A 16,786-nucleotide genomic window follows, 5' to 3' on the forward strand; every position below is an offset into this window, starting at 1 on the left:
TGGGTTTCATGCCAATTCCTACACAGAAGTGTGTTTATTTAGGAATGTTATAAAATATTAAGGCATCCCTATTTAAGAAACACCGGGACGCGGGTGGCCTTGTGGGTAAAACCTCAGTGCCTAGGACTTGCCGATCGCATGGTCGGCGGTTCGAATCCCCGCGGTGAGTTCCCGTCTTTCGGTCCCAGCTCCTGCCCACCTAGCAGTTTGAAAGCACCCTTAAGTGCAAGTAGATAAATAGGTACCGCTTTATAGCGGGAAGGTAAATGGTGTTTCCATGTGCTGCGCTGGTGCTGGCTCGCCAGAGCAGCTTCGTCACGCTGGCCACGTGACCCGGAAGTGTCTCCGGACAGTGCTGGCCCCCGGCCTCTTAAGTGAGATGGGCGCACAACCCCAGAGTCGGTCACGACTGGCCCATACGGGCAGGGGTACCTTTACCTTTATTTAAGAAACAAGGGATTTACAGCCCATCGTGTCATGATTTCTGTCATAAGAACAATGTGAATTTTAATGTGGCTCAGTCCTGCATGGAAACGCCTACATGAAAATAGTGTAAAAGCATTAACTACAAATTAAATTCTGTAATAACTGAAATTGTGGTTGTTAGCAGTTCTTGCAAACTTCTTCACCTGTGTCGAAGGAAGCATGCAACAAACACAGCTGAAGCATTGCCACGACGACAACACACATAAAAATATTTGGGAGATGCACGCCCCTAAGGCTCTGCTAAGCCACAGGTGCACAACACGTAGAAAGTGTGAAACATAACATGAATAAGAACGAAAACTTTATCCATTTAAGTTTCTCTTAAAAAGAAAAAACATAGAGCCACAAATAGGCATTGACTGATTAAGAGCAGATTGAAGTAAATAGGAAGCCATACTCACAATAGCCTTCAGCAGAAACCCGTGCCGAGAGACAGAGGCAACAGATTAGTACGAAGCAAACAGCAGCCAAAAGAATAAACTACATAGTATCTTTCTGAAGAGAACACATTTAAAGCAAGGCATTCTCAGAGCATGCACATTTTCTTCTCTCTCTGCTCTCTAAGGTCTCTTCCTCCTGTCTCATCCTCTAGAGAGCTGTGGAAAGCTAGCACAAACCCGTTTCAAGTATATGAATAAGTGCTCTAATTAAAACACAAATGCTGCAACGAGACATCTTTTAAATAAAACACATACGCGAATATACACTCGACCTTAACTTTCAAAAGATGGTTGAGGTCACTGTAAAGTAAGGACTACATGCGAAAGCAACCAGAAGTAATTAGATGAGGTGAATGGCAGCCCACCTAACAATGATACAAAATGCAAATCTATTTTTCCCCCCATTCAAAAGTGGATGGGGTTGTACGGTATATACATCCAAGGAAAAGTAAAAAACTGACACACTTTGCTGAATGCTTTTAAGAGCATGGGCTGCTAATCTGTGGGCCTCCAGCTACTGCTGAATCACAACTCCAAAGACTCAGAGTGGGAAGGGACCCCCAGGGTCATCTAGTCCAACCCCCTGCAATGAAGGAATATCCCTGGGTGGGCTCGAACCAACAAACTTCTTGTCAACAGCCAGACACACTGACTCATTGTGCCACAGATGATGCAAACTGTAGTTCTACAATGCCCGGAGGTCCACAAGTTAGCCACCTATGATTTAGTGTTTACATGGTGGTCCTGTAAAGTGAACACACCAAACAGATGATCAACTCAGTTGCTCCATATTTGCTAGGCTTGCCAGCAGGAAGCTTCTTATCTGAAACTGGGAACTCTGATCCCATTTAAAAATAGTTAGGACTAGGGAATAACATTATTTTATTTTTACATGTGAAAGCAAATGAAGCTTTAAAATTTTTAAAGTCGATTGAGTTAGAATACCAGACGCTGGAAAAGTCAGCATTATTATAAACTGATTGCAAGAAGATTTTGTCTTTTTCCACTTACATCTTCTGTTTTTAAACCTTGCTCCTGTAAGGATTTCTGCAGTTCTTCAACCTGAGATTGTACTTCAAGCAGTCTCTGATTTACAAGCCTAGAAATAATAATAAGAAAAACATCACTTTCTTCTCAGTCACAACTATTAAGTCTTATTTATTCTCCTTAAAACAAAAAACCATAGTCACCCAATTTTGTTTACAATTCAGTGTGCAATTCATACAGCATTCGAACAAGTGGCACAAAGTATTATTTTTAAACACACTGATAGCCTCACCTTGTGCATTTCAAGGTGGCTAATAGAAATCATGAAACATTTGAAAAATAGCAAGGCAGCAATTGAAGAAGATAAACATAGCAGCAATAAAAATCTAATAGACAAGTAATTATAACAAGGCCAAAGGCCTTAACGCTAAGGTGGCAGGCCAAAAAGGAGGCAGCAAAACAAACCTCTGTCAGCAGGGAATTCCAAAGTCAGGACATGGCAACAGAAAAGACCCTCTTGTCATTCCAACCAAATGGGGAACTGACAATAATAGGCCTTTCTAAACAAACTTTATAGTGTGATGAATTAAAGGGCAGCTAAAAGAACAATATTGATTGCCATCTCTTGCTGAATACAGCACCTTGCAAGCTGCTTCCAAAGGAAAATCAATAAGAAAACATTAACACAGTATAAAAAAATCCCTCTGACATTAAAACTTTTCCAGAATCCCATTGTCTCAAACTGCAAGAAAGCAGAGCTCAGCAGGGCATGCCTTTGAACCACCAGGGATAAAGCTTGTGGCTAGAAGACTTCCTAGAGCCCCAGTTTGGATGCATAATTTCACCAGAGAGTATGATCTTTTGTGGAATGGAGAAAATAAAGGAAAAACTGGGTCTTCAAGCCTGAGGCATTTTAGAGCTACCTTTAAAAACATACAGCATATGTCATAAGACTTCCCTAAGACCTACACTTCAAACATGGGTCTTTTTGCATTTTGTACTGATTTAGGAATGCATTACACAGTACAAATGTAGGTGTATGTGATAAGTGTCTCCCATGATGAACACAGCAGCATATGAAGGGGGCACACAAAGATTTTCAAAAATGCAATTAATATATCCCGGGGTCAGCTGTGGCTTGTAAGTGTGTTTATCAAATATCTGCAGACACAATGGTCTTCTTCAAAAAGTACATTCTTCTTCCTTTCAAATATTATCATGTTTACCATGAGTACATGCATCTCCCCTTAAAATACTGTGGAATACACTGCAGAAACAGAACTTTTGTCATGTCATATGATCAGTGAAAGATAAAGCTATTAGAGCCCATAGCCTTTGTCACAGGGCAAGTAGAACTGAAGAAAAGAGGAACATGGCCCCATTCTGAAGGGAAAACAGCCCTTTCTTACCTGTTCTCAGTCTCCAATTCATTCTTTCGGAGATTAGCATCATCCAGAAGGCTCTGTAACAAGGCAATTTTTTCATTATCAGATCCTTCTTGGTTCAACTTTAGTATCTTGTTTTCATGTTGAAGGCGAATGAGTTTTTCCCTTGAATAAACAAGATGAGAGCCAGGATTAGAAATTCAGCAATGGGACTCAGAAGAATATATCAGTAACATTAACACAGAAAGAATAGTATTTTAAGAACTGCCTTACCAAACATTGGGGGGAGGGAACATTATAAATGGAGTGGAGACAACAACAGCTTCTCTTACTACTAATGAAAACATTAATGAAATACAATGCTAAATGCATACCTATACATCCTGACATAAAGAGGACCATATAATTCAGACTTACTTGATTTCAGGGGTACTAATTTCAGCAGCTAAACTGTCAGAAGATTCCTGACCTCCCAGGGGCAACAATCCTATTTTAAAGAGTGAAAAAGAAAATGCTTAGATCATGTAGGGCTAATCTAGGATGTGACAGAAATAAATTATTTCAAATGTATTTCTATGCATACTCCAACTTTCATGCTACAATAGAAAGACTTAAAATGGAACTGATATTATCTATAACTTAATTTTGATTAATGAAACCCAGGTGTTTGACAAGAATTCTGAATTAAGGCATTTTGAGCTCAAATTGCTGAATCTGCATGCACCCTTGCAGGATTGCTCCAGGTGAACAGGCAAATGAACTATATTGCAACAGATTGTTACACCTTCTATGACCCATGAAGCAAACCACTGTGAGATTTTTATGATACTGTGAGAAACAACAGCCTGATCTTCCAATTCTCTAGAATTCAAGTGCTCTGAAAAAAGCAGTTTATTTATAACATCTGAAGTCTCTCCCTCCCTCCCTCCCTGCATGTTTTATCTTCCATATGGAAGGAACCTACTCTTACCCCCTAGGACCATAAAGAAAATGACCCTCTTCTCTGGCCACGTCAACCAATTTATTTTTTCCATGCAATATAAACCAAAATGTGGGAAGAGCAATAAAGGAATATTAATGGAAAAGAGACCCAGCAAAGGATACTAACTTGGGGCACACAGATTATTAACATATACTCATGAATAACGGCACCAACCTATTCCCTGAAATGCCACAACAAAATCTTGTATTTCACACTCTCTACATGATGTTTTAGGTGAAATCTTGATTTTCTTTACCTGAAGTAGTAAGCTGCCCCTCTTGTGCTTGTACACATCGAATCTCTTCAATGGTTTCTTTCAGGGAATCTCTCTCCGTTCTTAACCGCTACATAAAAAGAAAAACATAGATAAATATGTGACAATTCTACAAGTCAACTCATGAAGCACTGCTAAAATGGCTACCATTGCATGTCAGGATTTTAATCATCTATGTATCCAAAAAAAGTCTTCCATGTGAAGAACTTCAAAGCAAAACTAAAAGAAATGAAATGAAATATCTGCTAGTTTGTCTTCTGAAAGGGCCTATTATGAAGTAGGTAAATATATCCAGACTCCACAGACTTGTGGAATCTCAAACCCATCAACATCATGCAGGGCTTTGAACAGCAGAGGAAAAATGCCAGTGCCAACTGTCAAATAGTCCCTTGCACTAACTGGAAAATTGTATTAGCAATTCCAGAAAGTTATGTGGAAGGAAAACAGGCAAGGTAATGCAGTGAAGAAGTATCTGATATATTCCCCATGCCACTTTTTGGGGGACATCAGCAGCATTGCTTTAAAGCAGAAAGGCATTAACTCCTTGTGACGCCCAGAGCAATAGCAGTTTAGAGCTGGCAATATCCATCTACTAAACAGAAAGAAAACAAAGACCTGCTATATATTAATTGAATGTTTGCACACACTGTCCCAACAGTCCACCACCTCCAGTCAAACCCTCTTTTACATTGAACGAGGGGTTGTTGCCAAAACCAAGAGTTCTATAGCAACTAGTTCATTTTTTGTCAGTGTTCCAACATCATTACAATGTGCATTTCCTTGCCCGCTGTCAACCTATGAAATGGAGTGATGCAGCAAAATGCACAACATAACAGCGTCAGTGCCAGACAAGTTGAACTAATTGTTAGTGGACGGAGGGTTGAAGGGCTGGGGAAGAGACTTGGCAAGAGGCTGCCATTTTCAGCCACATCTCAGCGTTCTAACATGTACTTAGTAATGTATTTGAATGTAAAAAGCTAGACAGCCACTGCTCTAGAATGCTTGGCCCTTTAGAACCTGAAATTAATATACGTTTTATGTTTTCAATGTATGAATGGTATGTAGGTTCAGAAATGGCCCAGTCAGACCTACACTATGGTGGCAGCAGGGCCCTCAACAATAAACAACGAAAAAGGAATCATGCTGAAATGCGTTGAAAAGAGATTTAATTTCTACCTAGGAAGCAGACAACGATGAAGCAAGAACCAAGATAAGGCTTTGACACAGCAGTTGCAATTGTGGGAGGAAGGAGAGACAGCATTAGGCTGGAGAGACAGAGAGGTGCCTCCAAGGCGAGGGCGAGACAGACAATAGCAGGGAGGAAAAGCAACGAACACAGATGTTGGAGAAAATATGTGCAGCAGGAAAGGGTATACTTGTGCCAAGCCGAAGAGAAAAAAGATGGAAAGTGACCCAGGTTTTTAACGAGTAGACTAAGAGCAAGATGTTGATGTACAGGCAAACCTCCCTTTCTCCACAGAGCCTGCTCTAGTTAATGAAATAAGGGCTTTTCTACCTAAAGTTGTGCAACTACTCATGTATATCATCTGAAGAAGGGAAAAAGTAGTGTTGATGACAGCTGAGCTGGCTCTGGTGTTACAGCCAAATCCATTTTCTCCCTGCACACTGAAAGCTTTTTCAAGTTTATTTTATGCACTTTGTCAACAGAGAATCGAAGTATAGAAGCAGATTTAAATAGAAGAGTACAATGACCTTAGTGATAGGATATTTTGTGAAAGGTATTCTGAAGTTTTTAAAGGATAGTGAAAGTGGCAGGAGAAAATGCCAGCTCTGGGGCATTGCCTGAAAGTGTGTCAAAAAGAATGCAGAGATGAGCTAACTAACTATAGTTCTGGTAAACAAGAAAGATAAATGCATCACAAACAGTGATGGAAAAGCATAGGATAGGGAAAGATTAAGGTAGACAGTGAACATTTCAATTTTCACCACATTAAATCTGAGATGGGAGATACCCACATCCAGAAGGAAACATCATACGTCAAACAATCACATGGAAGACAAAAAGTCAGGTACGAGAAAGTAGATCTGGGAATTATTTGCATAAACCTAAAACCACAGATGAAAATGCAAGCACCAACAGACACCATGGGTTGGTTGACATGTAACTCCAAGCTATGGTTTTATGCCAACAAGAAAGAGCCCTGTGCTCACAATGCTCTTTCGTCCCTGTCTGAACTGCTAAGTTATTTAGTTTATGGCAAACCATGGCTTCCACAGGCCCTCTAAACACACAAATAAACTGTGGAGTGAGGGAGGGAACAGCATGCAAGCTCAACCCATAGACAGGGTAAACCATGGTTTGGCATTACATATGAACTGACAATGTGAAACAGTGATGGAGCCTTGTAGAAAACCACGCAGAAAGTGAGACAACATGATCAGTTGCAGTAGTTAAAAGAAGTTACTAGGAACTGTCATGGAGACTTAGAGTGGGAGAGGAGGTCAAAGAAGGTAGACAAAGATAAAGAAGGCGGGAAACCAATAGAAGAGCTGGAAGAGGCTTTTAGAAGCACTCTGGAAATCTACTACATTACAGCACAGAAAAAGACATTTAACCTAGGATTTATAAGGGGACAACATCAAAAACCAACTCTTTTAAGAGATAAGAGTTAATAAAGTTGCTTCTATCAAGGATGAAAAAGCAACATTTAGATACATACATCTTTTTCTTTTTGCAGACTGTCTACTTTTTCTTTCAGCATCTTGTACTCAAATTCTAATTTGTCTGCTTTCTTGGATTCTTCAGACAATCTATTCTGGAGTTCAACTACCTGTAAGAGCAAGAAGGGATCACATCACCAATAACACAAAAATGTATGAATCATCGTAAGAGCCAATGGCACGTTCATTTGCAACAATAAAAAAATGTTTATTGTTACAAGAATGAGCCCAGGTGAGTCTTGGACTTGTGCACTCCCCGCTGCAATCTTCCTCGGGTGCAGTAACGACAAGTTCAGAAATTTTTGCTTCTGATTTCAGTTAAGTGCAGATTAGCTTTATATCACACCCTAAACTGGTAAACTTTAGTATGATTAATTGAAACGAACCAGCTGATAAGGGAGCTGTATCAATGGTCGATTTTCACTCAATGGCAATCATAGCTGCCTTCCATTTTCAAATACTGAAATTGCTAAACTGAGATAAATACAATTAGTACTCAATCTGTTGTTTTACTGGTGGTAATATCAGTAGATATGGAGAAGCAAGTATTCATGGAAATGAAACTGGTGTCCAGCTGCTGTCTCCTGCAGAATGAATTACCCAAAGATGTAAGCAGACTGCTACTGATATCTCACAACTTCCTCCATAACACAGCTACATTAATGCAGCTGAATCTCAATACACTCTCTTCAACACACTGTCTCAGAGTATGACTTGCTTTTCTGGTTATTATACCAGATATATAAAATAAATGCAATATTTGTTCTGCCCTATCAGGGACTCTTAAGAAAGACAAAGCTGTTGTTTCCTCAGATACATGGAGAAATATCAGGTGGATGATTTTGCAACGAAGGATAAAACTAAACCAAAATGTGGCAAATTGGAAGCCTTTTTTTGGACCATGGGCCCCAAGTGCCCTATAAATAACCCATTTTAACTCCCTTCCCCATTTTACTTTTAAAACAATTAAAATATTGATTCAACTGAAAACGTTTGTACAAAAGAATATAATTACAACAAAAGGCATTATATTTTATATTTATGTTTATAATTTCAAAACATTATAAATAATGACCGTCGTTTGAAAAACTATTGGCTGTTCATTACACACTCATCTAAAATGTGCCATTTTAATCATAATTATAATTGACCAGATTCTATCAAACACATCTGTTAATGACAGGGATTGCTTTTCTTCTAGTTTTTACTTGTTAACAAATTCACCACTATTTCTAAGTTCACTTCTAAGACTTGATCCTTTAAAAATAGCAGTCGCCAAGTGAGTTTTGTAGCTGTGGGAATATAAACCTAATCATCCCTAGTCCAAGTCCAACTCTCAATCCAAAATGTCATATGGATTTTATGAAATTTGGAATAGTGTTTCAAAGCATTTCTGTGAAAAACTGCATGAGGGATGTTTTGGTCACTAGCTTGGCTGAGGAACAGAAGAAATTGTAAGGTGACTGGCATAAAGCGATTTACAAGTAATAGGAAATGTAGTAGCTCCAATTTCACTCCCTCCTGTGCTCACCTGTCTCTTGTATGTTTCCAGCTGACTGCGGGCTGCATTGGCTTTCCTCAACTCTTCTTCTAAGCTGACAGTGTTTTGCATGTACATTGTGTTCTTCTCTTCCAAGAGCTTCACTTGCCGCCGTAGATCTCCAAGATCTTCCAACTTCTTTTTGTATGATTCCACCTGGCCTTCTAACTTGTCCACTTTGTCAGATGAATGCCTGGAGGGAGGGATGTTGCACAGATTCCATAGGTGGAAAACCTTTACTGCATGTGTTTTCATTTAAGCGTTTATTAGCTGCTGCTCGGCCGAAGCTCTTAGAAAGCATTATTAAAAAAATAAGCATACTACAAAATAACAACAGAATTCCAGCATGATATAAAATCAAGCAATCAAAAAGAAAGGGGCAAACAGAGATATTTTCACCTGGCAGAAAAGGAAGGCAATGATTGCACCAGGCAATCTCTCTGGGAATTCTAGAAGCAAAAGACACATCTGAATATGCCCTGTCTCAGTTATCACACCAGCAGCCTTAGTTCAGATGCTGGGAGGACATTGAGGCAGATCTTAAATGTTGAGGGAGTCATACAGACAGAGGCAAGCTGTTAGATAGGCTGTTCCTAAGCCATTTAGGGCTTTAAAGTTTAAAACCAGCACACTCAATTGTCTCAGTAACGGACAGGAAGCCAGTGTAGCTTATTCAGAACCGGCAACGTACCGTACATCCATTAGAAAACTGTGTATAGCATGTATCACTGAACTTTGTTTTTGAGAATCAGCCCCATGAAGAAATACACATTCTTATGGGCAGAGAACTGGCTTACCTTAATACATCCATTTCGTCCTTCAGAGACTGAGCTTCTTCAGCCAGGTTTGTTAATTCTTCATTTTGTTGCCGCAAGTCTACAATTTCCTTTTCCAACTCTTCACAACGAATTCGATAATCATCCTTTGCTGCTTCTAATCTGTAAACCACAACAGATTTCATTTCAATAAACAAATAAACAAGGCAACACACACAAAATGCTTAGCAGCTCCTAGGCAGGATTCAAATTTTCCTCTTTTGCAACCTGAAAACAAAGAAACATAGATAGGACACAACTGAGTTGTTTGTTTCTTTTAAAAAAGCTTAGATTACGGTGGCTGAAAATCCAAAAATAGTGTGCCAGAGTTGCCTCATTCAAGCTCTATCCTCCAGTGACCCCGAAACCCAAAATATATTTTGCCATATAAATTGATCTATTTGCATCAGGAACTGCCATCTTGTAGTAAAAACTTCAAAGTTACATAGCATATTCGGCCAAGCTGCACACAAAATTGAAACAGAGCAGCATAACATGAAAGTGTGGAATTTCTTTCTCTCACATGCAGGCATTTAAAATAGTTTTCTTTCTTTAAAATGAGGAAAGAGATAATGGGGCCTTGCTCTGTGGCCCACATCCAGCTGATAAACTTCCATCTAGCACAGGAGTAGGGAACTGTAGCTGGTCAGCAGGCCAGATCCTTACCTCCCCCTTCACCCTGCCAGAGAACAGATGAGAGGTGGGTGGGGCACTCCTTGCAAAGAGCCCTGCATGGTGCTTTGAAATGCCACTGATTACTGGGGCTTCAAAGAGCTGAGCAGGACTCTTTGCAAGGAGCAAGGGGCTTTCAAAGTGTCCTGCTCATGTCTTTGCAAGGCCCTTCAAGAATCGGTCCCATGGGGAATTCAGTAGTGCAGCCAAGCCCAATAAGCTTTTCTGCTGCAATCAACTGGCTACAGAATTTCCCACAGGGAGATCAGTAGTGGTCTATCCCAGCTCTCTTGCTCTCTCAGCAAGCCTCCCCTGCCAAGGTACAAGGTGCAATCAGAAGTGTATTTTACGGCTCCCCACTATGCACTGGAAGCTGTGCCTCCTCCACCTGCCCTTTACCTTTCAACAAATTACATAATAATGCCAGGTCTGAGACAGGTGGGTATGGTTTGGAGAAGGTTGCAGGAGAAATCAGGACTGCGCTGGACCTAATTAGGCCTGTAGTCTGAAGGTTGCCTACCCTAATCTAACAAATGGGAGGGAATACAAGTGAATTTCTGATCAACTTTAATTTCTTCAGTTTAGAAAGTGAAATTGTGCTAGTTCTCAATGCAACATTCATAGTAAGGTTTCAGTGAACATTTCAATTGCTTTCGTTGTCAACATTATGTACCACTGTGTAAGTTTTCATGATCTGTGATCTAAAACAAAAGAAAGAAGAAAAACCATTGTGTTCCCTATTTCATAAGTCCCTTGGGTAGAGGACTTTAGGTGGTGGGATATCAGATGGTTCAAAAGTGGAGCGTCCCACCCACCTGTCAAAGCTTGTGAAAGGGAGGTGAGGACAGATAGTGATCTGGCTTGCCAGGCCAAAAACATTCCCCACTCATGACCTGATGTGAAGTTATTAAAATATAACTGAACAAGTTAATATAGTTGGACTGAATTCATTATCTTCCAATACATGGTGGCTGCTGGGACTTTGCACCACCATGCAATTCTTACCTGAAAGTTTCCTCTTGGAGTTGCTCTAACTGTGTCTGTAGCTGCAGATGTCTACGGCCCGCTGGGCTGTTGGGATCTTCTATGGAATCAGACTGATTTAGGCGTTCCATCAAGACCTGGTTCTCTGCTAGCAAACTACTCTTCTCTTCTTGCAGTGTAGCAACCTATTACCAAAACACAACGACAGACAAATGTACAGCTAAAAGCAAATGATGGTGCCACTAGTAAGTGGAGGTGCAGGACCAAACTACATATTTAACAATAAAATCAGGTGGAAATCGTTTTGGGATACATGTGTGTAATTCTCATAGATAAACCAAAGATAACTCTATGCCCACTTAGCAACTCAAACAGTGGTTGAAACAGTTCAACTATGGGACAACCAACTGAGTATGAAGGAAGAAAAATAATAATAGTGCCTTACAAAGGCAGGAACAGCATAGATAAATTCTTTTATCAATAAGGAAAGTAAATGCAACTTCAAATACAAGTGAACCAACAATATATATGGTTGTATCCAATGTTAGTCATACTCTGAGTAGATGCACTGAAAAGAATGAACATAACTAGCATAGGTCCATTATTTTAAGTGCGTCTACTCTGAGCGAAACTTAGTTGGCTAAAATATATTCACTGGTATGGACTGTAAGCTACTAGTAATGGGTGGACAAATGGGAACACCACAGACATGGTTCAGATCACATATTCCCTCCTCCCCAACTTCTTCTTTTGCAACAAAGAATGATTTGATGCAATACCTAAACTGAGCAGACTGGTTTGCTATGAAAGGAGAAGTCAGGGAGAGCACAAGGGAAGTGGGATGTGAGCACACAAGCTTGAGTCTGCTTCCTGTAAAGCCAACAATAATAATTTTATTATTTATATGCCACCCATCTGACAGGGTTGCCCCAGTCACTCCATGCCAAATCATAATTGACCATGCTCAAATCAAGACACACAATCGTGAAATGCACTTTAAATATACAATTATATCTGTAATATGTTATACAAAAATATTTTATTTCCTACTGGTTGAGATTTATAATGCCAAAAATCTTATTTTACATTTACTGTGCAATAGTCTGCTTACCTGCATATCAAGTTCATGGCATCTCTGGGAAATTTCTTCTTTGGTTGCTAAGGCTTCATTTAGTTCTTCTGTTGTTTTCTTCAACTGTATTTTTAAAAACACAATATATTTCCATTTGCTAAAAAGATTACGATGCAATAATTTTCTAAGGCTGTGATCCAAAGAAGCCATTCATGTACAAGTAAAAGAAACTAGGCATGCAAGGCACAGCTTAAGTTTTATTTTTTAATCATTTCTCTGCAAAATCTCCCACAGAAAGGCAAAAAAGCTGACAAAGCCTTGCTTCTTTTGGGCTATGAGATGTTGCAGAGAAATGTCTGAAAGCACCAGACGTATACACAAATGATTTTTTGGAATTACAATGCACCACTGTAACAACTTGCATAGTTACAGCATCTTAAAAGGGCAACTAATATCATGGTTAGACCACTAATTATATGTAAACAAGAAATAGAAGTATTTTACATATTCACACTGAGCCCTACGATCTGTACATTAAGAAAACTACAGAAAAACATTACCATGCAAAGTTAATAAAGCTTTTAAAAAACCACTTTTCTTTATAGTTGCATGAAATGAATATTGTTTGCTTTAACTCTTTTTCACACAACACAAAAGACTGGGAAACAAAACACAAGGAATAGACATTAAAGGTAAAACCTGCATAGACCCCTATCCTTACTAGGAGAGACAGTGTGCTGGGTTATTTAGGAACATACCAAGCCACTTTACATCAGGTCACACAACTTGTCTATCTAGTCCAAAACTGTATCAGGCAGAGGCCTTTCTTTTTACCTGATACTTGATCCTCTTTAAAGTAGAATCATCCCAGATTGAATCTGGGACATTCCGCATGCCAAGGATGTGCTCTACTAACTGAGCTACCAATTCCTTCTAAAATTGTTGCAGCGTTCACCCATATTCTATAAATAAAATGGCTCACATCCAGGTTTCTACACATAATGCTTATATACAATTAGATTCAGATTTGTTGTATGCTGCTAACTTTGATTTTTTTTTTAAAGATACAAACTCAAAAAAGCAAAACAAAAAACCCCCAAGCTGTACTCATTTACAATATGCCAAGAAAATTGCATACTGAGTTCCACTAATAAAAAGAAAGAAAGAAAACATCTGGCATTAGGTACCTGGCGGTCAAGATCAACGTAAGCATCATTTCCAGCAGAGACTGGAGATTCTTTACTCATCAACTGCAATTAGATTACACTGGATTAGAAAAAGCAAAAGATTTATTTTTATTCGTTTAATAAACAGGGCAGTCTAAAATGTTCAGAAACTTTGGGGGTTTGTAGATATATACCCAAAAAAGAAAGCCAGAAGCAAGCAATCAGGAAAATAGCTTACTTTTACTAGTTGATTTCACAAGAATACGCTTTTGCATCATTGCTTGGAGAGCGGGTTTGGGTGTGGGGAAGAGACCTTTTTGTTAGGCTGTGTCTATGTGTCTAAGGCTGTCACATTCCTTGTTACTTTATAGTCCCTTGCTATTCCAAAGTTGTCTTTGTACTGTACATCTACCAGACAGAACACTTCTCACTCCTAGAACGGAATGGGCAAGGAGTTTTCTTTTATTTTATCAATTATCAATGCCGACATTTCCTAACTGGGCCTGCAACTGTATGCCCTTATTCACGTTCTTAGTTTTATGCTGTGTCGTGATCAAAAGCAGAGATTACCTTGAGGCGTGATCATAAATCAGACCATATCCAAGATTGTGGAAGAGCCAGGTTGTCAGCTTCTGCTAGCAGATGCAGTTGGACAACTCAGTATGTGAATGGGTATGTGTAAAAGCGCCCACACACAAAAATGACCAGCTCCAATGGTAAAGGATAAAGGGGAAATGGAAGGCTAGGATGCTTGGATGTCTTTCCCCCCTTTGATCTTGCAAAATGAGCACCTGGGCCACAGCTCATACAGTGCCAATTCATGGGATATAATGAACATTAGGACTGGGTTGTATGAAAAACTGCAGAAGCAAACAGAACCTTAGTGTTTATGATCAGGACAGGCCTGTAACAGATGGAGATGTATGTAAGACATTGTTGGAGATCATGCGTATTTTAAACTAAGCTGAGGTCACCACGTGAATGAAGTGTGCCAATGGCAGGAAATTCACTTCTCTGAGCAGTATTGTAGTTTTAATATTAATATTAATTGTGTGCCATGAAGGGGAAGAACCACAATACACCATCTTGGAATAAAAACAGGACACAACTTAATTGACTATAGATGTGAGATGTCAGGCATTGGGTACTTCCTAAACCAGCCAGCCCACCTGCTGGCTGCTCAACGGGGGTCGCTCCTGAGTAAAGGATAGCCCCTATGACAAACATCAAATAGGGGCAACTTATCAAGAACACCACCTTTTGAGGTGTGCCATGGCCTTCAGCCCCTATCTAGATGTTCGAACAAAAGCACCTCCCCAAGGTTCAGGATACTCTGTTACCATAGAGGGTGAAGGAAAAGACTTATAACCCCATCAACAGACTAAGGATCCTACCCAATGCCTTACAAATGGCATGAAAGTTCACTTCTTTGAGGAGGAGTATATTCAGTAGTTTATTTTTAATATAAATATTATACAGTACCATCAAGGATATTACTTGGCATTTTGTGCAATATTCAAATAAGTGGCTGAATTACACCTAGATTTCTAGTCTAGACACTTACAAATTTTGTCTGAGGGACTCACGTATGATCCATTGTTATTTGTTTGACATTTGTTGCTTGTCATTTATTGAAACAATCTAGAAAATGTGATGCCTGATGAGTTTCAGGTATGGTATAAAGCTTTCCATTACAGCAATGGTCTCTGCTTTTCCTGCTCAATGTACTTTCAAGTGTGTGTTTTAATAATAATAATAATAATAATAATAATAATAATTCATTAGTTTTTGGAATTGTGTCTGCCTTCTTTCTTCACCTTAAGGCTTTCCCTAGATTTCCTAGATCCCAGAAAGTTCCAAACATTTTAAATTCTGGGGTCTAGAGGAATGAGCACCTTAAAGCACAATTTAAAAACACAATGTTGAAAAGTAAGCATACTGTTCTACACCAGAATGGTTCTAGTACCTTCCCTGTTGACTGCAGAAGAACCTCAAGTGCTTATAAAGAAGAGATGGGGAACCTGTGACCCTCCAGACATTGTTGGACAAAAGCCATCAGCCCTAGACAGCATGGCCAATAGGGATTATGGGCAACACAGTCCAACATCTAGAGAACCACAGATTCCCCACTCCTGCTATAAAGGGTCCAACACTGAAAGTGCAGTGCACTGACTTTCCCTCACCTGTTATGCATGTGCTTGTTATCAACATTGCACTCATGCTGGACAAAAGCCAGAGCCAGTAAAACTAGTTACTGTATAATTAGTGAATGCTCTCTTCAGGGCCAAGGTGACTTAGCTTCATAGTACCTAGACTGCTTCCATGCTGTTTTCTTTACAATTGCCATCCTTTGCAAGAGACTTAGTGCTACAATGAATCCCACCGTTCTTCTTTGCAATTTTCCTCTTTTATACTATTCCATGCTCTGGGCTTGGAGATTAATGATGAAAACCCTCTTGAAATTACTCCAATGATGGTTTTTTTCCCTTGTGAAAAGGTAGAAGGTTTTAATTACTGTTTTGATTTATATTCTTGTTTTACTGTTTCCTCTCACAATTTATTATATTTTTAGGGGCAAAACAGTACGAAGAAAAATGTTAGGGAATCAATAAATAAAGCCACACAAACCCCGGCAGGAGAAACTGACCCTGGGGCAATTCGGAGAGACTATTCAAGGTGCAAATCAAAGTCTACTCATAACTAATTCCCAGATGCGATCAAGAGGAAGTGAAAAACAAAGGCTGAAACTTGCAAACAGGAAACTTTTCAACTGGCATTTGAAAGGACCTTTGTTGAATGGAGCCTGCAAGCAGACATTTCAGAAGGATAGGGAAGGGCACTGCTGGAATATACAGTGGAATATAAATTTTTATGTCAAACCTTTGCTGAAATTCTACTTCCAGCTAATTGCAGAAAAGCAGTGCACTAGAGTAGAGTCCTTTTCTGCAAGTGTGGAAACACTCCTAGAGTCCTTCTTTTGTCTCCAGGAGTCGCAGGGCAGCTAACTAAGCTGTTCATTTTCTCTAAGCATGTCGGATGATGTTTTAGTAGGAATGTAGCTATTTCATATGGACTAGTTTGCTTTAAGGCTGGTAAGACATTCAATAAAATTACCTGCCCCTCCCAGAAAAACCTGCTCAGTGTTGACCAACCAGTTATGAATCCTGTTTCATGCCATATACAGAGCTACCAATACGCAGCAGTGGTTGAAAAAATAACTCCACTTAAATTCATAAATCGAATGATCTTTCAGAAGCAGCAGGGTTCAAAGAAAACATTGCTTAACACACCGCCCTATGAA

General features: G+C 39.5%; 1 protein-coding gene across 2 annotated transcripts in view; it reads right to left on the minus strand.

Annotated features, from left to right (window-relative positions):
* The window catches only part of HOOK3 (hook microtubule tethering protein 3), a 56,538-nt gene that overhangs the window by 16,023 nt on the left and 23,729 nt on the right, over positions 1–16,786 (minus strand). For both annotated transcript variants that reach the window (XM_081894131.1, XM_081894132.1), the window contains 10 exons: positions 13,507–13,569; positions 12,359–12,442; positions 11,269–11,432; positions 9,574–9,714; positions 8,768–8,969; positions 7,236–7,346; positions 4,537–4,624; positions 3,716–3,785; positions 3,323–3,463; positions 1,938–2,025 (listed from right to left, as the gene is read on the minus strand). In XM_081894131.1, coding sequence (XP_081750257.1) covers positions 1,938–2,025; positions 3,323–3,463; positions 3,716–3,785; positions 4,537–4,624; positions 7,236–7,346; positions 8,768–8,969; positions 9,574–9,714; positions 11,269–11,432; positions 12,359–12,442; positions 13,507–13,569 — 1,152 coding nt within the window. The remainder of the gene's footprint in view (positions 1–1,937; positions 2,026–3,322; positions 3,464–3,715; positions 3,786–4,536; positions 4,625–7,235; positions 7,347–8,767; positions 8,970–9,573; positions 9,715–11,268; positions 11,433–12,358; positions 12,443–13,506; positions 13,570–16,786) is intronic.

Source organism: Podarcis melisellensis (assembly GCF_964234715.1).
Source record: "Podarcis melisellensis genome assembly, chromosome: 17".
Taxonomy (NCBI): domain Eukaryota; kingdom Metazoa; phylum Chordata; class Lepidosauria; order Squamata; family Lacertidae; genus Podarcis; species Podarcis melisellensis.